The 22415-nt window shown below is 40.8% G+C and overlaps 1 protein-coding gene across 4 annotated transcripts in view; it reads right to left on the bottom strand.

Annotated features, from left to right (window-relative positions):
• Nucleotides 1-715: 715 nt before the first annotated feature.
• Nucleotides 716-22415, bottom strand: part of NPNT (nephronectin) — a 72336-nt gene continuing 50636 nt past the window's right edge. For all 4 annotated transcript variants that reach the window (XM_059923370.1, XM_059923371.1, XM_059923373.1 and 1 more), the window contains 4 exons: nt 10855-10941; nt 10260-10358; nt 2743-2999; nt 716-1347 (listed from right to left, as the gene is read on the bottom strand). In XM_059923370.1, the coding sequence (XP_059779353.1) occupies nt 1237-1347; nt 2743-2999; nt 10260-10358; nt 10855-10941 (554 nt within the window). In that variant the 3' untranslated portion in view covers nt 716-1236. The remainder of the gene's footprint in view (nt 1348-2742; nt 3000-10259; nt 10359-10854; nt 10942-22415) is intronic.

Below are 22415 nucleotides of genomic sequence, written 5' to 3'. Positions count from 1 at the left end.
TAAACTTTGCAGGGAGGAAATAGGGGTTCATAGATCTTAGAATTCGAATCTTGTCCTGTTGATCTAGTGTGTGTGTGAATCCCATTCCAACACGTCCGGTGCCGCAAAGCATGAGACTCGCTTCCCATCCCTTCCTGACACAACAGCACATAGGCTGTGATCTAGACATGCCTAAATCTATACGCATTGAAAAGTCAGTATGAAAATCTATTTCAACGAAGCTTCCCCCATGCTTCCCCACACCCAGCTTCCACAAACAGAATCTTTTCTCTGAAACAACCAGAACTTTCATAAAGCTTCTTACCTATTACCGGAAAGAACCACGTTGTTATGGTAAAGGCTGTTGGTTTTAAAGTGTAACCTGAAACAGTGAGGGTTTTACATGTTAACTACAGTTTCCTGTCTATTACTTTGTAGTGATCAAACTCAAGGCCGTTAAAAAATTCATCTCCCTACAACCACAGACACCTCTTCCAATTTTCTCTTGCTGCCAATATAAGGTCATGGAACTGGATGCCATTCCACCATGTATTTTTTTAACTCGAGATCATAAGCTGCCTTTCCCTTGCAACTAGAGTCTGTAAATATTAGGAACACATAACTACTTAATACCAATAACACACTTACACAAAACACAGTACTAACGAGGGATTGCGTGCCCACTCTACATAATTGTCTTTAAAAGAAAAATACAGATAACAAGAATAAATGCATCTTGATATGCTACATACCCTTCTTTTATAAAGCGAATGGCAGTAAAAGTCAGAGTTCAGGTCAGACCAGAACTACCAAGTAGAGAGGAGAAACCAATTTCACAAGCACATTGTACAACGCATCTTAGGGGAAGTCAATACTACTCGTGGTACAACACTGAACAGATAACAGAAAGGTCATTTGCACAGATTTCTTTTGAAAACTTCTCCTATAATTTGCTACAAGGAACACCTTGTAACCAGGATGAAGGACGGTATAGGTCACACACACTGAAGGCCTTCTTAAGAGACACAGGATGAAAGGTAACACCCAAAGATGGCTTTGCACACATCTACAGATGCCCCCCTGTATTTCAAGGAAGGTGTCACTGTTCACTGGGATTGCACAAAAGCAGGCCAGCAAGATGTGGGTCACCAACCAGACTTTCTCCTGACCCACTCTTCTCCTAGGCCTGATAAGAGGGAGGAGAGGACAGGAGGTGAAGACTGGAAAAAGAAAAGGGAGCAACACAGGGGTTCATTGCTAGTTCTGGAGTTGCTCGTGTTCTTCAGAGCAGTGGCCTTTTTTCAAGCTCACATCATCCAATCCAATCTCCCCAGTGTGACCACGCCTTTTTTCACCTTTGAAGATGACCTAGGGAGAGAAGGTACACACCGGTCAAGCCTCCTCTGCCCCTTTCCAATGCCTGCTCGTTTAGCAAAATAAAGACAAACTTTCCCCAAAACTAAATAGTAAACTTACTTAACAGAAGGAAAGACTAGAACAGAGTTGCCAGTGTCACTGAGGCTTGCCTTCTGGTGGAAACTTAAGTCATCAGTAAATCGTTAACCAGACCCCATTGCCCACAATCAGTTACTCTTTAAAAAGTCATTCTAAACAATAGACTACTTCCATTTAGGAATGATTATGAAGTGGACACTTTTGTCAAAGATTACCAAGGTCAGAAGTAAGGAGCATGATGGAATATAAAGGTGTAGAAATTAGGAGCCAAAGATCTGAAAGATCATAATCATGCAGCCTAGCTTAGATGTTTTCTAGTTCCTCCTCTGGGTTAATTTAATACAGTTTTGTTGCCTAAAATGGAACAGAATCAAACACCCTAATGCAAACACAGTGTTGTTTCACTTATGTAAAGACCAAAATCTTTCCTGTATTTTATCTAACAGAAACCTACGTTAGGATGTGAAACAACTTATTTTTATATTTCCAAACAATGTAAATATTAAGAAAAATTTTAAGAAAGAAAAACAGAGTAAAACAAAATCCAAGACTCTGATACAAGCTGTCTTCATGGAGTCTATTCTTTCTTTTAAAAAGTTTCTAGACACTACACCTATAGGTAGAGAGGCAGAATTTCCTAATAACTGTTTCATTAGGATCAACATAAAGAAGACACTTTTTCCAAATACATTCACTATTTCAGTGGGGTGTTATAGATCATTTTATTGCTACCTATGACTTGATTACTTAGGATAAAATTTATATATGCAATCAAAGCTTTTCCCACCACCTGTCCTGAATAGGATAATACTTTCCAAGCATAGTGTTCTGGTTCCCACCCAAGGCTGCTTAACTATGATCTCCGAGGCAAAGAGAAAACAAAGACTTTAAAGAAACATTCCCCCCCCCCCCCAACAAAAACCACTTTAGGGTAACTCATGGTGGTCAAAGTTCGAAGTACAAGGAGTTTAAGGAAAAGGAAAAGCAGGTACCCCGTCGCCACCCTTTGAAGTTTCTGTTAACTTTTTTTTTTCACTTTTTCAACTCCTACAATTTTTTTTTTCATTAAAAATAGGGGCTATTCACCAGGGTGGGGAGAGTGACGGTGGTCAGAGGTTGCCATGAAGAATGTGTACGAAGGGGCAGAGGGGGTACAGAAAGAGACAACGCATGGGATCACCACACCCGGCCAAGGCACAAGCCTTGCGCCTAAATTCAGGAAGAGACGGAGGCGTCCACCGCAGACTCCCGAGTTCTCCTCTGAAAGGAGAACCTCCCCGGTTCTGCCTCCCCGGCGGGTCTACTTACGCTCTTGACGTCAGCCCCTCGCAGGGCGATGCGCGTTTGCCTCCAGCTGTGGCCACCATTTCTTCCCCACAGGGCTGCTCCGTGGGCACCGTGTTTTCTCACCAACACCTGGAGCGTGCCGGCGTGCAGCCCCGTCACCTTGTGCCTGAACGACAGGCACAGGTCCCCCGAGTGCAGGAGGTGGCCGAGGGGGAGCAGCAGGCGAGCGGCCTTTGCCGCCGGGCCTTTGGCCGCCGAGACCGTCAGATACCGTCCACCTGCAGGGGGAGAGCAGGGCCGTGTGTGCGCGCGCCCAGGTCCCTGCCGGCGCGACGGCGGGGACGGGCATCGCCCTGCTCTTGTTTTAGTGAACTTCAGACGGTGCCAGTCATCAGGAAAGAATTCCAGATTCCCGAAGGAGGGAAATAGGACTTCGGCCCATGGCTGTCTTAAATTCTACGGTTTTGTATTTACAGAAAACACTTCACTCACGAGGAGTACAGATTATGCCAGGGACAGGCAATAAGTAGTCATCCTAACGCTATAAATATTTCCAGTTAAATATGATCAGACATACACAGGCATACACACATTCACCACCTCTTGACCCTCTTGCACCTAGAATCATAATGTCATGCTGGCTGGCTGGTGTGGTGGTGAAGTTACCAGGGAGAATTTTCTAGGTGGATTTTCTGTCTCCTGGCAGTGATTTAAAGGGGCACTAGATCTGTTTATTCTCTCCTCTCCCCTCTTTAAAAAAAAAAAAAAAAAATCTCTAAAGCAGGGGTCCCCAACCCCCAAGCCACAGACCAGTACCGGTCCGTGGCCTGTTAGGAACCAGGCAGCACAGCAGGAGGTGAGCAGTGGGCAGGAAAGCAAAGCTTCATCTGTATTTACAGCCGCTCCCCACAGCTCGCATTACCGCCTGAGCTCTGCCTCCTGTCAGCATTATGGTGAGTTGTATCATTATTTCATTATATATTACAAAGTAATAATAATAGAAATAAAGGGCACAATAAATGTAATGAGCTTGAATCATCCCCAAACCATCCCCCCTTCCCCGGTCCGTGGAAAAACTGTCTTCCAAGAAACCGGTTCCTGGTGCCAAAAAGGTTGGGGACCAATGCTCTAAAGGGAGAAGGATCCTTTAAAAACGAGTTTGCTGTGCTTCTCATACCTGACCTCAAGAAGATGCAGAAGTGTTCTGGAAACCTGCCACATCTTCCTGGAGCATCAGTAATATTTGGAGGTAAGCAGTTTAAAAGATTTTTATATAAATACAAATCCATAACAATCTAATTAATATATAAATTTTCCATTACACATACATGAACACAAAATGTTAGTAAAATCTTTCCCTTTGGAAAGGTCGCTTTGATGATGTCCTTGGATCCCTAGGGCTCCAGAGTTTGCTTCCCTCTATTGTTAGAGGAATTGCAGTTAAGGGGGAAAAAAAAGTTTGAGCAGCAGTGACATGCGGGACGGTGCTTCTCAAGAGAGACGGAAAGTTGCAAATAGTAGTTTGAAACTCAGTCCAAGTACAAGTGACATTCCCCTCAGGCTGTTTTATTGCAGCCACCTGAAAAACACACTGTAGTCTCAACACTGACTTATCCATAGGAAAAATGTGGTTGGAATGCTGGACCTGTAACTGTTTTGGTAGAAACCCCACTTATCTTTCATTGAAAAGCATTCCTTATGCTTAATCTGTACAAGACATGACAAGGTTTGGGATGTCCTATTCTTCAAGTGACTTCTCCTCTACCAAGTCTCCTCTGAGCCTTTAAAGGCCCGACTGGGTGAGCTGTGTGTACCTGTGAGGGCCAGGTTCTGTACGAGGGCTCTCCAGGGAGCATCTCATTTAACCTTGCTAACAAGCCCTTGAAGTGAACACTTATTAGCTTCTGCACCTGCAAAACAAGCCTAAGGCTTTGAGAGATGAAGTCACCCAAGGTGTCACCCAGCCAGTAGGCAGCAGAGTAACAGTTTAAGTTCAGAACTGCCTGAACCCCTATTCAGCACAGGAATCACTGGTTTACACGTTTCTCTCCCCCCGTCAAAGAGGGTCTCTTACAGTCAAAGAGACTGTGAACTCTTTGATGTCAGAGCCAACCTCTCTCCAAACCCCATTACACTCCTAGCGTATGGTAGGAGTTTAATACCATTTGTTAAATAAATGACGTTCCAAGAATATAGCAAAAAACAACAGAGAAATAGATCCTTGAGTCAGGTACTTGACTCACCAAAAACAAACACAGTTTTTTGTACTCCTTCCACCCCCGTCTTCCCCAATTAATCCAAACAATATTTTGAGCCAAAATATTTAGATGGATTTATAATGTCTCCCCGTTAGTCAGCTTTTTGAATCATCACAGGTATTTTGGTTAAGACTAAGATATAAGGTTATTACAGTTAACCTGCAAGTTTTAAGAAAACAAGGATTATCTTAAATCCCTGTGGAATGTATACTAATATCACTATGCCAGATGCTGCCTGCAGCAAGACAACCTAACAAAAACCAAGACATCCTAATAAAAGAGTCAAATAATCATTTTATATAGATATTTAAAACTCTATAAATGAGGTTACTATTGCGCTTCCCCTATAGGGCTACTCTGTGGCCACTAGGATTTTGTTTCTTTTTACCATGAAGAATTCTTTCCCTTTTTAATAAATGGAAGTATTACAAAGTTGGAACAGTAGCTAAGGGAAAAATTGATCTAGCACTCCAAATTACCTATTAAATAAAAATTTCACTTCTGATTCCAAAATACTGGTTTAAGTAAAAAATTACATTAAATATTTTCATGGATTCAGTTTAAAGCATCACAATATCTAAAGTTGTTTTTTGGTAAATAATAGATGCTGTAACACCTGCCAGATATATAGGTGATAAAATTTTAATTTCAAACATATATGAAATGATATCTGGACAGGGTTACTAACTGCAGCATTGTCTGAACTACCAAAAGGCTGGAAACAACTGAAACATCCCTCAATGGATGTCTGGTTAAATACGTTTAAAAAGTGATGGAGTAACCGCCATTCATTTAAGAATGAAGGTGTTCTGTATGCACTGATACAGAACAATCTTCGACAACAATGGCTAATACTATTTTAATGGTAACTCTGGGACAGGGACTGCTTTAAATGCTTTACATATGTTTACTAGACACTACTGATGACCCCATTTAAGTAACTTGCTCAAGATCAAAGCTCGTAAGTGGTGATGGTGGGTTTCAGCCCAGGCATTCTGGCTTCAAAGTCCACTCACGTTTTGTTTTTTTGTTTTTTTCCTTTGGCGTATAATTGCTTTACAATGTTGTGTTAGTTTCTGCTGTACAATGTAGTGAATCAGCTATATGTATACCTATATCCCCTCTCTCTTGGACCTCCCTCCCACCACCCCATCCCACCCATCTAGGTCGTCACAGAGCACCGAGCTGAGCTCCCTGTGTTATACAGCAGGTCCACACTCAGGTTAACTCTTAAGATAATATTGTTAAGTGGAAGAAGCAAGGTACAGAAGAGAGGGCTGTTGTGAGGAAAAATAGCTCTCTGGAAAGGTAACCAAGAAACTGGTTGCATCTGGGGAGGATGATGGGAGCCAGGGTTGGGAGGGAGCTTTTATTTTCACTGTTGATTTATTATTCCGTTTTCATGTATTTCAAAATAATGTTTCTTAATGCTGCAATAGACATAGTTGTACGTACACGCTGGCATATTTTATATTTAAACGAATTCCTTGTAGCTACCAGTAGCAGACAGAGTGCTGAGTCAGTTGAGATTAGGGTTCCAGGAAAAGGGCCCCAAGTTTAGCCTTGACACTACAGGAGAAGGGTGTGTGTTCAGGGCCACAGCTATAAGTCTGTAGCACATTATCACATCTGTCAGGAGCACAATTTTCCATTCCCTAGAGGATGGATTAATTTCACTATCTCGCAATTAAGTTTAAGACTGAATGTGATAACAAAACCTAACGAGCACCAGGAAGGTGACTAGCAAATGCACTTATTTTGCAGCTGTTTCTCAAAGTTATAAGTTTGTTTAAGGGAGGGTTTTTTTAGAGATTTTAGCATATAAGAATATTTGCAAATCTGGATCTTGGATAAGCAATGCACAACATAAAAATCATATGTGGAAATCCAAACATATGTTCCTTTACAAATGGTAATAATCTAGATAGAATCACGCAAACAACTAGTTTGGTAGTTAGAATGATACACAAAAATAATTGATTAAATTGCTTATAGTCTTCTCTGGCCTTAACATGTGATACATACATAACCTCACCTGAACTTCCTAGAAGAAAAATAGGCCCGGAAAGTGAGCTTCATTAGCATTCTCCATCTGAATATGTCAGAATCTGTATATGGTTAGAATTCCCCGACATATTCTAAAAAGCCCGCCTACGATTCCGCCCTGACATAAGCTATGCCCTCCTACCCCTTCTAACTAAATCTCTGCCATCTTTGGTCTTCCCATCCATTCTCCAAGCGAGAACCCTGCTCACTGAGCTCCTGGGATTACCTGGGACATTCCATTCTGAGTCAGAGGCTCCCAGAGCCGGTATAAGAGGCTTTCTAATCCACCCTTTGTCTAATTCTCAAAACAACATCTTCATACGTCACCCAGTCAAACATCTCCACCAACAGAGAGCTCCCTGCTTCCGCGGCCGCCTGATTTCTCTTTAGACAGCTCTGACTATGGTGAAGTTCTGAGAGGGAGCAAAAATCGATCCCCCTGTAGTTTTCACCTACTGATCCGACTTCTTATTCCCCTTGTGATCACAGAACAACTGAGATAGATGTTGTCGGTCTTGTATTTGAAAAGCTGCCCTGCTCCATTATTTCTTCTCCAGGCTAAACATTCTGGGTTCTTCACCTGTTTTTCTACAGGCTCTGAGACACCTCTCCATCCAGGTCATTCTCTTTTGAGTGACCTACCATTACCTCTATACTTCTCAGACTGGTAAGAACCTACCAAAGTGTATTTTCCATGCTGGAAAAAAATCCCTATTTCTATGGAGATGACCCAGCTTTTGGGCAGCAATGATACAGGGTTCACTCATATTGATTTATTACCCACAAAAAACTCTAAAAGTCTTTCACACTTTCTGCTAAAAGTCACATCTTCCCCCTCCTACAGCTGTGTAGGTGGTTTCTCGACCATGAGCTACACCACGTATTCATCCCCAGCAGATTTCACCCTCTTAAGTGTGACCCACTGATCTAATCTTTGGATGCTGTTCGTGTCAGCACACACAGTCGCGTTCTCCTCTGGCTTTACGTTATCCACAAATTGCTTAGTATGCCTTCAATATCCAGTTCATCCAAGTTGTTGGTAAAAACCTGGAGCGACCCCAGAAGAGCATCCTTGAGGGACCAGAGCCAATCACCAGGAGCTATCCAATCACCCAAGCGGCCACCACTTCCTTTCAACTTGTTCTGTATTATCACAGCCAAAGGACCATTATTTCAAACCTTTTTTTTGTCTACCACTCTGTCAATTCTCTTCTCATTTTTCTATGGGAGAGCAAGTGGATTTGGCGTCACAACAAATTTAAACATTTACATATGTGACGAATAATAGAAACTGTTGAAAAGTGCTAAATTGGTTCTAAAAGATAGTATCTAAGTTCTAAAGGTCAAATATTTTACATAGACTGTCTACAGAGAAGTGCAATGAATTCTTCTGACTTTAGCATGAATTATTCTCCCCAGTGTATACCTTACTTGAAAGAGTTATTCATTATGACCATGAACATTATTCACCGTTCTATCACACATGGTTGCTAAAGATCCTTCCTTCTGTAGCACACTACTCCAGGTCAGTGGTCACTCACATCTACAGGCCCGAGATCTGCTAATCGGATCATGCACACAACCAGGACACAGAGGCCAGACTGGGTAGTGAAAACCCCAGAATAATGCTGCAGATGTTCTGGGCACTGAACTGCTGAGATGGCTGCACAGGCAGTACAGAGAGGCCTGGATGGGGGGGTCCATTCTTCAGCTCGGTGGCCTTAGGAAACTGATGTAACCTCGGGCCCTTTGTGAAACAAAAACAGTATTACCTGCTTCGCAGGGTAGATAAGAGGATTAGATAAAACTGAGATGATGAATGAGTCAGGACTGTAGTTGGTATTAAATAAATGTTGGTTTCTCTCTTATTCACAGTTATCTATGACATTAATAATAATGTGGTCTGGCTCAGGGTTAACCTTAAATAAGTGAGAGGGAGAACATGAAAGTGAGAATGAGAGGGCGTGTACCGGTGTGTGTGTGTGTGGGGGGGGGGGCATTAAAAATTATTTTATAGTTAAAAGAAATCTAAAAACTCCTTTGAGTTTGTTGGATACTCATTTTTTAAAAGCTTACCTCAAATTTTCATTTTTTTAATATCTCTAACATTTCAATATTAGGGGATCTAATGAATATATTTTTGCACTAATTAATTCTTTAATAACTTGCTACTCAACATGTGCATTAAGAACGAGCCCTAAAATTATCCCCAAGGAGCGTGTGAGAAATGCATCAAAATCTACATTTTAACAAGGCCTCCAGCTGACCTGTGTGCACACTGACCGTTGAGAAGAGCTGGTTTTAATAGAGCATATCCTCAAGTTAACTTTTACATGTTTTGTGCTCTATCTGGACACTTGGGATGGTATTTAGGAACTAGGCTTTTAAAAACAAGTAATATACTTTTTTTTCATGTCTTGTATCTTTCATTTCTAAGTCTAGAATCAGGAGTATAAAAAGGAAAAAAAGAAACCAAACTCCTCACCCTTCCATTAAGTTGGACTCACCCATATAAGATTTAACTACTAAAGGGAGGGTAAAAAGCCAACAATAATATGTAGCTTTGCTTCCTGAAATAAGACGACAAAACATATTGTAAGTTCTGAAACTTTATAGATTCATAGGAAGTGTGCAATTTAAAAGTCTTAATTTTCCAAGGGACTATATTTAAATCTCCCTTTCTTATAACATTTTCTTGTGGAATAAGTGGTGGTAATTTATAACTATTTTCTCCAGCATCCAAATTAGACTGAAAATTAGACTGTGAGAGATATTCACAACTTTGCAGGAATTTCCACTGTCTCCTTCTGCTACGTCTTAAAAAAGAAAGACATAATCAAGAAAACAACCACAGGCTACTATGATGGCTGCTGTACCACAATATTATTTTTATGCTTGGGAATGGGGCACTACACGTAACTTGAAAATTATATTTTAGAATGAGTCTATATGTTTTATATATACAAAGCTTTTTTTGAGAGAAATTAGCTGGCCTTTTAATAAACTGCTTGTCTACTTAAAATTCTAATTGATAGCTAACAAATTCAGATCACCTAAAAAAACAAACAGAAGATGAATGCTGGACAAGCTTTCTTTATCTTCTCTATTAAGTAAACACAGAGCTGCGTTATGGTATCCTTGATTAGCAGAACTGTAGTCCTCAGATAGGATCCAACCGAAATGTGTACTGGTTAGATGAATCTGGTTAGATTCTGGTTAGATGAATGGTTTTACCTGCTGGATCCCTCACTGGTTCCCAGTGCAAGTCACTGTCTTTTTCTCGGATCCATCCACAAAGCCCATGGTCAAAATTACAACTGTGTATCAGAACACCTGCAAGGAAATAACCAGGAACATGAGTAGACCACAAACCCAACAGCTAATGACAAAAATGAATTTGTGAACTAGGGGTATCTGTACAAGTGTTCTCTCCTGTCTGCACTTAATTATCCCACCAGAATGTCTCTTCGTGAGATCGAAAGGAAATCATATGAATCCTTTTCTCAGCACAATTGTGTATCAGTGCTCAGCTGTAAAAATAGAACACACAATTGTTGCCAAATTATGACCTCCTTACATCATCACTTATAAAATATGATTTCCTCCTCAGCTTAAATGCTGCTTTTATATATTTTTTTTTTAAAAAGATAATGATGGTTCACTGTTTTTGCTCAACTGATTTAACTACAGAGGAAACCAAGTGGTAAAAAAAAAAATGTATAATTTTCCCAGATGTAACCGAACAATCTACAATTTAAAAGTTATTTTAATGAAATGGAGGGAAAAAATAAAATGTCATTATAACGGTACTAAGAATATAGGGATCTACCTGGATCATCCTTTGCTTCATCATCTGCACTGACTCCTCTTTCAATTTCAAATATTTCAAACAAGTCATTTGAAGGCTGCCGTGGAACTACAAGAGAGAGATGCATTTTGTTTTGTTCTGATGAGGCATTGACAAAGAAGCATTACCTTTACCGATGGGGCAGGGGGAAAAGACCTAGGTATTTCACTCATCTGGAAGAATCCAAAATATTTAATCACATTTCACATGAAGATTCATGAAGTTTGTTCTGCAGAGATCTTATACTGTAACATTTATCTGGGTAGAATTTTAAAAAATGGGTTTCAAAAGTTTCTAAAATTCAACATAAAATACATTAAAAAGTCTTTATCTGGAAAATACATTTTAAAACAGCTACCAATTGCGAGCAAAATATCTCTATGAAATTCTAAAACTTAAAAGAGTTCATACATTATGAACTCTAAATTAAGGCTGTTTTAATGGAAAAAAAAATGCCCGTAATTGCAGCAAATGGTTTGACTTTCTAACCTAAAACATGGACTCCTCTCCAGTGAACCCTACGTATGCTATGGCTTCTGGGCTTAAGCAGGTTCCTTGGCTCCTTTAAGATCAAATCCAAACTCCAAATTGCACAGCATTCACAATCCACCCCCCAAAACACACAATACTGCCCAAATATGCCATTCATGTTCACGTCTCTGACCCCATCCCCAGCTTGGGATGCTCTTCTTCCTGGTAATTAACCAGCCAAACTTCCCCTCTCTGTTCAAGGGTCAGTGTAAATATCACTGCCTGGGTGAAAACTTTCACGTTCTAGGCGAATTCAAATCTTCCCCCTCGTACTCTGATGGCTCATGTTTACATGCCTCTATTACACTCTTTCCTAAAGAACTGCAGTTATTTACACACATGTGTGTCTCTCCCTCTGCTGGTCTCTGAGGTCCTGGAGGGCATCGATCATGTCTTACTCATGTGGCATTCCCAGGGCTTGACCTAGTGACAGGCACTCAATAAGTGTTTACTGAATGAATGGGAAGGTCTTGTCAGAAACCCACGTACTTTGTCAACCCTTTTCCTCAAATGAAACAAGTGGGACAGAGCTGAAAAATACACTTTAAAAAATGGATTCGTATAAATCATTATTTGCTCATTCATTCAATGTACATCTGATTGCCACCCATATGCCAAGCACGGGGGTAGGTCCCGAGGAGACAAGGTAAAAGGGTGAACAAGACCAACAAGGACCTGGCCCCTGTGGAGCTTGCATTCTAATGGGAGAGGCAAACATTAAACATGTAGATAAAAGAACACCACAGCTCTAAATTCTGATGAAAACTAGGATGGAAAAACACCAGATGATGTGAGGGAGAATAGCTTGGTTGGTAGTGGGGAGTGTGTGAGAACGTTGGTGGCAGTGGAGGGGAATTCTTGGCTAAAGATCAGGGAATCCTCCCTTTTCTTTGCCAGAACTTAAATTAATTAGCTCTATTTTTATAAGGCAGGGAGTAAAAGATGTAGAACACCAAGGAACACACATCAGTCAAAACGGTTCTCTTTCATTAATGTTCCAATTATTTTTAGCAGTAATTTTTTAAATTAAGTAAACGAACCCATAATATTTGCACTGATTTTTTGAGCTTACTGCTTTTGAAGTTTTTCCTTTTTGTTGCAAAAGTCCAAACAGTGAACCCCTTCCTCTTCCACTCCCCCCACTCACATATACCCCTCTACACACAGCCTGAGAAAGATGGAAGAAGAGAAGCGGGTCAACGGACAAGATCTGGGGACACAGCCTGATCCCAGGTGCCCTGGGAGAGGCAAACGGCCGCCCTCTTTTACACTCAGATGACTGACAGCAATGGCATCCAATTCCAGCTTTCCTTTCCTCACTTGGAGCTCTGAGAGGGAGACCGCCTCTTATTTACTAGAAATATTACAGAGTTGTAGGCATACATGCTTCATTTCTCATGACAGAGAAAGTTAAAAACACACACACACAACTCTATAGAACAACACTTTTTTGTTCCCTTCTCTTGTTGTAACTTATAGAAATCATCTCTGGATTGTAATAGTTCAAATCTTACAGTGCCATATTTTAGGGGCATTATGTTGGTTTGTCAGCACCCTTTTCTCCAAGTGAAGGATGGTCAAATGGTAAATGGAGTCTTGGTGCAGAGGGAGAGGATCCTAGAAAGGTTTCCTGGCACAGGGACCTGTTTTATAAAAGGAGATCAAGGACGTCTTCTCTGAGCAAGCACCATTCAGTCTGAGAGGGAAAGAACATGGAACCATCCAGGCAAAAGCAAAGTGCTGGAGTGGGGGAAGACGGAGTATTTCAGGCAGTAAGTACAAAGATAGCGCTCGGGAACATTAGAGAAAGGCGTTCACAGTGTCTGGAGGATGCTCAGAAACGAAGAAAGTGGGATGGGAGGAGGTTAAAAGGAAGGAATGAGACCACACGTTTGGAAAACAGTCACCCAGAAAATCAGTTATCTAACAACTTGCAAAGTGCCAGATGGTTATTGGTATTTTAGGCACTTGGTTTCCAAGAACCTTTTAATTTAGCAGTGGACGATCATGCACACCTTCATTGCAATTCACTGGGAAACATGCCAAGGAATTTAGACCTGAAATGCTCAGCAGCTATTAGTTCTTACAATTTTGTGTGCTCCAGTCTGTAGCTCTGCCCAAGCACTGAACGAATCCTCCTTCCTTACACATACCAGTATGCATTGGTAAGCATCCCACTGAAATGTCGAGAGAAGGTTCACTACTCACTCCCTAGTATGTTTTACAGTTTATATAAAAATATTAAGTGAAATAATTTCCACTATGTACAAGAGAAACAGATGAACAAACAAAAAAAACCAGACTAGAAAAAACAGTGATAAGAAATACACTCCCACACTTCACACTTATATGGTCGATTAACAAGACAAAGGAACCAAGAATATACAATGGGGAAAGGGCAGTCTCCTCAATAAATAATGTTGGGAAAACTGGACAGCCACATGCAAAAGAATGAAACGGGATCATTTTCTTACATTACACACAAAAAAATGACAGAATGGGCTAAAGACTTGAACGTAAGACTTGAAATCATAAAACTCGTAGAATAAAAACCATAGGCGTTACGCTCCTTAACGCTGGCCTTGGAGATGATTTTTTTAGATCTGACGCCGAAAGCAAAATAAATAAGTGGGACTACATCAAACTAAAAACCTTCTGCGCAGGAAAGGAAATGATCGACAAAAATGAATGGGAGGAAGTATTTGCAGATCATTTATCTGATAAGGAGTTAATATCCAAAATATATAAAGAACTCATACAACTCCATAGGAAAACAACCAATCTAATTTAAAAAAATGGGAGGATCTGAAGAGAGATTTTTCCGAAGAAGATATACTAAAAGTGCATGAAAAGGCACTCATCATCACTAATCACCAGGGAAATGCACATCAAAACCACGATGAGGGCTTCCCTGGTGGCGCAGTGGTTGAGAATCTGCCTGCCAATGCAGGGGACACGGGTTCGAGCCCTGGTCTGGGAAGATCCCACATGCCGCGGAGCGGCTGGGCCCGTGAGCCACAACTACTGAGCCTGCGCGTCTGGAGCCTGTGCTCCGCAACCAGAGAGGCCGCGATAGTGGGAGGCCCGCGCACCGCGATGAAGAGTGGCCCCCGCTTGCCGCAACTGGAGAAAGCCCTCGCACAGAAACGAAGACCCAACACAGCCAAAAATAAATGAATAAATAAATAAATTTATAAAAAAAAAAAAAAAAAAAAAAAAAACCGCGATGAGATAGCACCTCACATCTATTAGAATGGCTACTATCAAAAAGACAGTGGGCCCCGGAACAACACGACTTTGAACTGTACGGGTCCACGCTTATGCATATGGGTACTTTTCACTGAACACGTGCAACACAGACCCACCACACCGTCCGCAGCTGGTTGACTCCGCCACACAATATGGAACCTTGGATGGGGCGGGCCAAATGTAAAGTTATATGCAGATTTTCAACTGTGCAAAGGGTCAGTACTGCAACCCCTGAATTGTTCAAGGGTTGACTGCCCAGGAAATAACAGATGGTTATTTGCATGCGGAGAAAAGGGAACTGTCATGCACTGTTGGTGGGGATAGGAATTTGAAAACGTTATGGAGAGTCCTCAAAAAATTAAAAATAGAACTACTGCGTAATACAGCAATTCCACTCTTGGGTATATATCTGAAGAAAGTGAACACACTAATTTGAAAAGATATATGCACCCCTGTGTTCATTGCATTGTTTACAACAGCCAAGACATGGAAACAACCTAAGTTCCCATCAATAGATGAATGGGAAAAGAAGCGGTGGTATATATATACACACAATTAAATGTTCCTCAGCCATAAAAAAGAATGAAATCCTGCCATTTGTAACAACATGGATGGATCCTGAGGGTATTATGCTAAGGGTATTATTATGTCAGACAGAAAAAGACAAATACTGTATGATCTCACTTATATGTGGCATCTAAAAAAAAAAAAAGCTCATAGAACAACAGATTGGTGGCCGCCAGAGGCAGGAGGTAGGAGGTGAATGAAATGGGTGAAGGGGGTCAAAGGGTACAAACTTCCAGTTATAAGTAAATCATGAGGGTGTATAATGTATGCATGGTGACTGTAGTTAATAATACTGTGTTGCATATTTGAAAGTTACTAAGAGCAAATCTTAAAAGTTTCCAATCACAAGAAAAAAAAAATTATAACTATGTTTGGTGACAAGCGTTAACTAGACTTATTGTGGTGATCATTTTGTAACATATGCAAATATGGAATCATATTGTACACCTAAACCGATGTAATGTTATATGTCCATATACATCAATAATAATAATAAAGAAATACACCAATATGCTAATAGAAGTAGTCTGAGTACTGGAAATAAAAGTAATGTTTTATCATTTATTGGTTTGTCTTTTGTAATTCTGTATTTTTTAAGATTGTTTATAAAAAGGATTTCTATTATGAAAAAAAAAGTACCTAAAACATTGAAAGAAAAGAGAGTTCTGTCAGAGTATATACACAGTCTCCTACCCCATAGCAGCTATATGTCTGTTATTTGTATTTTGATTGCTTAAAGAGAACTTTGAATAGTCTTGATACCTGTTATTAAATGTGAGGCTATGAAATTGAGATGTATTTGTGAAATTCAAACATATTCTTTGATTCAGTGCAGAAAATGCTAATTAAAATACATGACTAGCCTTATCTAAAAACAGAATTACAACCGGGAGAGATGCTAACACACACACACACACACACACATATATATTTATATTTATAAAGACAAACACATATCTGATATTTTCTGTAGTTGGACCATTAATCCTTAGAATCAGAATGGTGTAATTTTAGAGATTAGAAAAGGATACGAGAAATGCTAACAACACAATTCCTCTACCGTCTGTCTGTCCATCCTCCCTCCCTCTAGTCCATCCACTTATTAATGCTCTCAATCAAGAAACTGACCATCCACTGAGTACGAGGCACTAGGCTCACTTTTGTGAAGCAATGAGCGTACTCTTTCCTTCATGGGATCTACATTCTAGAGGTGAAGACAGGCATCTGACAATCTCCCATGTAATGGATGCTTTAGAGGAGAACTAGAGGATGCTATGTGAGCCTTGGTGGTGAGGGGGAGACGGGGGGCTGTCTAAGCTAGCCCAGGAGGAAGGTGCATGAAAATCCCTGAGAGGTGCTGCTTACACCGCGACCTGAAGGATGAGTCACTGTGAGCTAGCGCCCTAGAGAGTGAACGGGTGTGAACTCAAACATCATTCTAGGTGTAGAGCTCACACGGGGAGAGGGAGGGGGAGGGAAGGAGGGAACCAAATGAAGCTGGAGATGCAGGCAGACTCCGCAGGGCCTTTTAAAGCTCTGTAAATATTGTGGACTTTATTCTGGCGGAAACTGGAAGTCTCAAGGATTCTAACAGAGGAGCGCCAAGATCAGGTACATCATTCTGGCTGGAGCACAGAGAACGAACAGGAGGGAGGAGGGAGTGGCTGTCAGAGGGCAGTTATGACCGAAATTAACATTAAAAAAAAGAATGTTCATATACTCTTTAGAAGATTTATTTCCTAAACATTTTTCTTCCATTAGTTAACGTTTCATCCACCAAGACGTATGTCTTATAATCTTCCGCATGAACTAAAACATAGGGAACGTACAGGCACTGAAGCGAGCAGACAGCCGGATAAAAACGTGGTTGGCGGGGGCTCAGGGGCCCAGTACGTTCCTAGCGGCTGGGGAACCCCGGAGCCCTGGAGCCTGTGAGAAGAACTGGCCACACAGATAAGCAAGAAACTTCTTAAAAGGAACTCCATCCCAGAACATTCTATTAAATATATTTTCCCCAGGGATATAATATTAATCTATAGCCTGCGTTCATGAATGAAGTTTCCCAAAGAGTCGACTGCATATTTTTACCAAAAAGCATTAAAAGTAAGCACAGTGAAGTAAATGTAAATATTATCACACACACCTACCACTGCCAGACTTCCTCCAAACAGTAACTACTATAGCAGAATGTAAGCACAATTTATTAAAGGTAGGTTTAGCTAATTCTGTTTCTGTTCTAGGGTGGCTCCCATGACATTACCCAGGCCAGTTCTGGCATTTGTTGTTGGACTAAAGATGAAAGATAACACGGTCTTAAATTCTTTCTATGCTTAGGGATTTAGTTCATCTGAAGAGAATGGTATGTATGTAACTTCCCTAATATCCTGAAGGCTCTTTCTGGTGGCGAAATGTAGAGATGACAGAGTGGGGATGAGTGGCAAGGGTTTTAAGAGGCCACCTCTTGCATCTCCCCTCCACACTGCTTTCTCTTCTCCTCCTCTCCCTCTGCCCCCCTCCCTTTTCTCCTCTGCCCCTTTTCTTCCCTCTCCAGATGAAGCACATACACATTATAGCTTTAAATTACCAGAGAGAAGCAATAAAAAGATTGGAAAAGAGAGTCTGACATTTCCTTAACTACGTCAGAGAAAATTCCCAGCCATCTACTGATTACTAGCAAAAAGCAAAAGGCTGCTGCGCTCCACAGAAATAAGCCCTTGTGTGCTAAAGCTTTCACTGCGTAGGAAAAATCCAAAAAGTTCAAAAGACACCTTTGGACTGAGAGTACAGAGCACAACTGGGAAAAATTAAGTCTCTAGTGAAAGGTGGAACATACACCCAGCTAACAATAATGAGCCCCAATGTGTGACTCTCCTCTCTCTCTTCTAATAAAGTTTCAGAACAACTTGAAGTACTGCCTGCAGCAATTTCTAAGTGTGGCCATAAAGGTGATGACTCAACTTTTCTAGATCAGGAGATCATTTGACAGCGAACGTGGAGGGACAGAAGAAGGGAGGAGGTGAGAGAGGGGATGCAGGGGGGAGGCAAGAGATGGCATCTTAGACCCCTTGTCTTTCATCCCCACTCTGTCATCTCTAAAGATCCCTGGGTTTTGCCACCAGAACCGTTTTTATCCCCTTGCCCTCTTCTAAGCCAAAGGAAGTCAGAAGGTTAGGCGTTGTCAGGACTGAGTCTGAGCGCTGGAACAGAACGCAGGCGGTGCCATAGCCGACTATTTGACTACAGTATAGCTGCTTGGGTGAGTGTGGCACGAACACCCCCGAGGTGACACAGAAGCCCACCTACTGTGGGGGACAGGGGTCAATGCTCTCAAGCCGAATCACTTTAGAGGAAGAAAGGAAGCTTTTATTTCTGATATTTATCAGACCCATCATGTATGTTTCTCATCTAGACAGATCCATCTCTGAAAAGGCTGTTGTTACTATTCGCTGGGTAGAGAAGTTGAGGTGATGCTGTCTCTGATTAAACATCACAACTGTTCAATTAGGTACCGTAAACACCTAAATAAAACCGGATGTTCCAATTATTTGGTCGTAAGTAAAGGGTCTATGAAATAGCAGCTTTCTATTTTCATTTTCTCTGCTCCCCTAATAGCTCATACTTGCACATCAATTTGTTTCTAAAGGATCTGGTTAGCCAAAAATAACATTTAAAATATTGTGAACATTAAAACTGTAATGAACCATAATAAAAAGCATCAGAAAAATATAAACTCAAAACCAGAACACAAAATAGGGCTGTGTTTTTATGAGTTAAGTAGGAAATGTTATCATTACCATATCAATGAATTCAACAACATCAACAGAAGTAGTATAGCTATTGTGTATTGAGTTCTTATTCTACGCCAAGCACTCTCTCACCTAATTTTCACAACAGCCCAATGTAGTAGATACTATTATTATCACCACTTACGGGTGAGGAAACAAAGTCATAGGAAGATTTAGTAACATGCCCCACATCTCAGAGTGGCTATGGCACAATACTTTTCATTACAACTCTATACAAAAATGTGCATAAAACTCAACAAAAAATCTGATTTCTGACTTTGGTCACGTTCACCAAGAACTCAATTTATACTTTCCGGAAAGAGCTATTTTTTTCTTTACCAGCCATCATAGGATCCAATTAAAATATACATAAAATGCCTTGAAAACTTTCAGAATTCACAGCACCAGAATCTGACCTACAAGGAGTCCTTCAAAACACTCGCTGAAATTTCATCTTCAGGGAGATGTCAGGCATCTTCTCAGGGTCTCTCTAGGCCTTACGGTTTACTAGGAAGCAAACTAGTTTGAAGACCTGTTCACCCCTCAGCAGAAACAATCTTTCTACTCATCACCACATAGAATCAGAAAAGATCATATTTCCATGACTAAGAACAATGTGATCACACCAGCCAGACTCCGTAAAATCCGTAAAAGGGAAATGAGCGAAAAAACCTGTGGACAGCAGGCAGCAAAGCAGCAATCGTTAAAGTGCAAACAGTTTTGTTCTTACTGGTGGTGCTTGGAATTTCAACACATTCTCATGAACATCACAGCAACAATGAGTCTGGTTTTCTGATATGGCCACTGGTGAGAGCACCTGCTACGTATTACAATGTACTCTATAATCTTTACTCTGCAACACTTTTTTTCTTTATATGACCCAGATGCTATATGCTATATTTTAGGCACAATTTTAAACAACCCGCATCTGGCTAATTCTGTCTCCATTCAAGACATGGCTCTGCTGGGTTGGAGCTGCTATTATGGTTGAGAGAGCCCTACTCTTCAATGTACTCAGCAGATCAGCAGTGTTACTTACTTCTGAGCTTGTTAAAAATGCAGAATCTCAGGCCCTAACCTAGACCCACTGAATCAAAGTTTTCATTTTAACAAAGTCTCTGTGTGACCTGTACACACACTAAAGACTGAGACGTACTTCCCTAGAAAGTCCGATTTAGTAAATTGGTGGTAGGCATTAGGCATCTACATTTTCAATAAGCACCCTAGGTTATTCTGGTTCAACTGGGCTTCTGATAACACTTTGAGAAAAATCTACTTCCTGATCCAAGTGCTATTATATTCCTTACAGAGCTTCCTAGCTAAAACTGGACAGATCTGACGTGCTCAATTGTAAAGACATTTTGAAAGGTTAAAAATAAGTTAAAACTTTGAATGAATTTTTAAAAACCAGTAAGTTCTAAATAAAGTTAACATGATTCACGATCAGAATCCCCCCGGGGTACTTTTTCAAAGCACACGACTCAACTCTCCTGCTGGGAGAGCGGGATTCCATTACCCCTGGCCCTTCTCCTAAAGATTGACTACTACAATAAATTACTGTGACCAGTGACAGTGGGAATGGGAAGATTAAAAATCACTGCATGAGGATAACACAAAGACAATGAAAATCACCCCAAATATCAACAACTGGATAGATCCATGGTTACTATTCTGGTCTTTTTTCTTCCAGACTTTTATATTCATCCAGACATACGAAGACGTGTATTTTACACGTAATTGGGATCAAATGGTATGCACAGTTTTGTATATTCTTTTCACTTAACATTTTTATAACCTAGGTACTTTCCCAAGTCATTAAACATTTTTTTAAAAAAAAACATTACTTCATACTATTTCATGGTATTGCTAGACTGGAATTGCATTTTCCCCTAACGTCCTTTACTTTGGATTCTACATAATGTTTTTCTTATGTTCTCTGCTCTGGGATACCTCCTACCTGCTCTTACACTAGATTTTTATCTTTGGTGTTCACTTGGTCTCCAACTTTTTAGCAATCCCCTACAGCATACCTCTGGTGTCCAGACAGGCAGCCCACCAGTTAAATCAGCCTTTCTTGCTCTAAGTCTGCCCAGCACTTTTCTGCTCTCCCCTCTCTCCCAGGCTCTTCCAGAGTCCAAGATCAACCCACTGGTCTCAGAAACCATGCAAATGAGAGCTAATGGTAGAAGGCTGTTCGATTTGTGGAGCATGGTCTCTATAATTCTGAGTTCAGCCCAGCCTGATCTGAAGTGGGTTACAATAAACTCTAATCCCAACAGTTAAATAAACCCAGTTAAATCCACTCAGGAAATGACGCACATTATATACCTCTCCAAGAGATTCACAGTGACCATTAGCATATTGAAAAGTCCCACACTTAACAAACCTATTTAAGTGGCTAAACCAAGGGTCTCTTAAATTTATTTGACCTCAGAACTTTTTTAGGCATACACTTGCATAATATTCCAGAGAACTAATGTTCTATGAAACACACTTTGAGAAGCACTGGTCTGTCCCATTAGTGAAGGAACAAGAATTTCATGCTATATCAGGTAACTTTAGTGTTGCTCAAATCATGTCTATAGGGCTAGCCCTGCAAATACATCTGGTTATAATTCTGTTCACACAATCTGAAAAACCCAGGGTTCCTCAAGTTAAAATTATTTTTAAAACACATGTTTAATATTTCATATCATACATAAAAAGTTATTTCCTTAATCATGTATTATTTAAATGCTCCTGGGACTTCCCTGGTGTTGCAGTGATTAAGGATCTGCCTGCCAATGCAGGGAACACGGGTTTGAGCCCTGGTCTGGGAAGATCCCACGTGCTGCTGAGCAACTAAGCCCATGCGCCACAATTACTGAGCCTGCGCTCTAGAGCCTGTGAGCCACAACTACTGAGCCCATGTGCCACAACTACTGAGCCCACACGCTCTAGGGCCTGTGAGCCACAACTACTGAGCCCGTGCGCTGCAATTACTGAGCCCGCACGCCATGACTACTGAAGTCCGTGCTCCTAGAGCCCGTGCGCCGCAACAAGAGAAGCCACCACAATGAGAAGCCCGCGCACCACAACGAAGAGTAGCCCCCGCTCGCCGCAACTAGAGAAAGCCTGCGCACAGCAATGAAGACCCAGCGCAGCCAAAAATAAATAAAATAAATAATAAAAGTAAAACAGAAAAATTATTTGAGCTAGTTTCAGGAGCTAGGAAATATATACTTTGAAACATTATCTCTAAATTAACATCGTTTTCCTTCTCACTAACTTTGACTTTTCAGATTTAATAATCCACTGAATAGAACATCAATCTCCAAAAAGGAAGGGAGGAAAGGGAGAAAGAGAGAAAAAGATGGTGGAAGCACAATTAAAAACCTCCCCATATTATAAAAATAAGTAACAATCAGGAAA

Source organism: Balaenoptera ricei, chromosome 5, assembly GCF_028023285.1.
Source record: "Balaenoptera ricei isolate mBalRic1 chromosome 5, mBalRic1.hap2, whole genome shotgun sequence".
NCBI classification, from domain to species: domain Eukaryota; kingdom Metazoa; phylum Chordata; class Mammalia; order Artiodactyla; family Balaenopteridae; genus Balaenoptera; species Balaenoptera ricei.
Note: the sequence above shows the minus strand (reverse complement) of the source record. Positions and strands in the feature narration are given on the sequence as shown.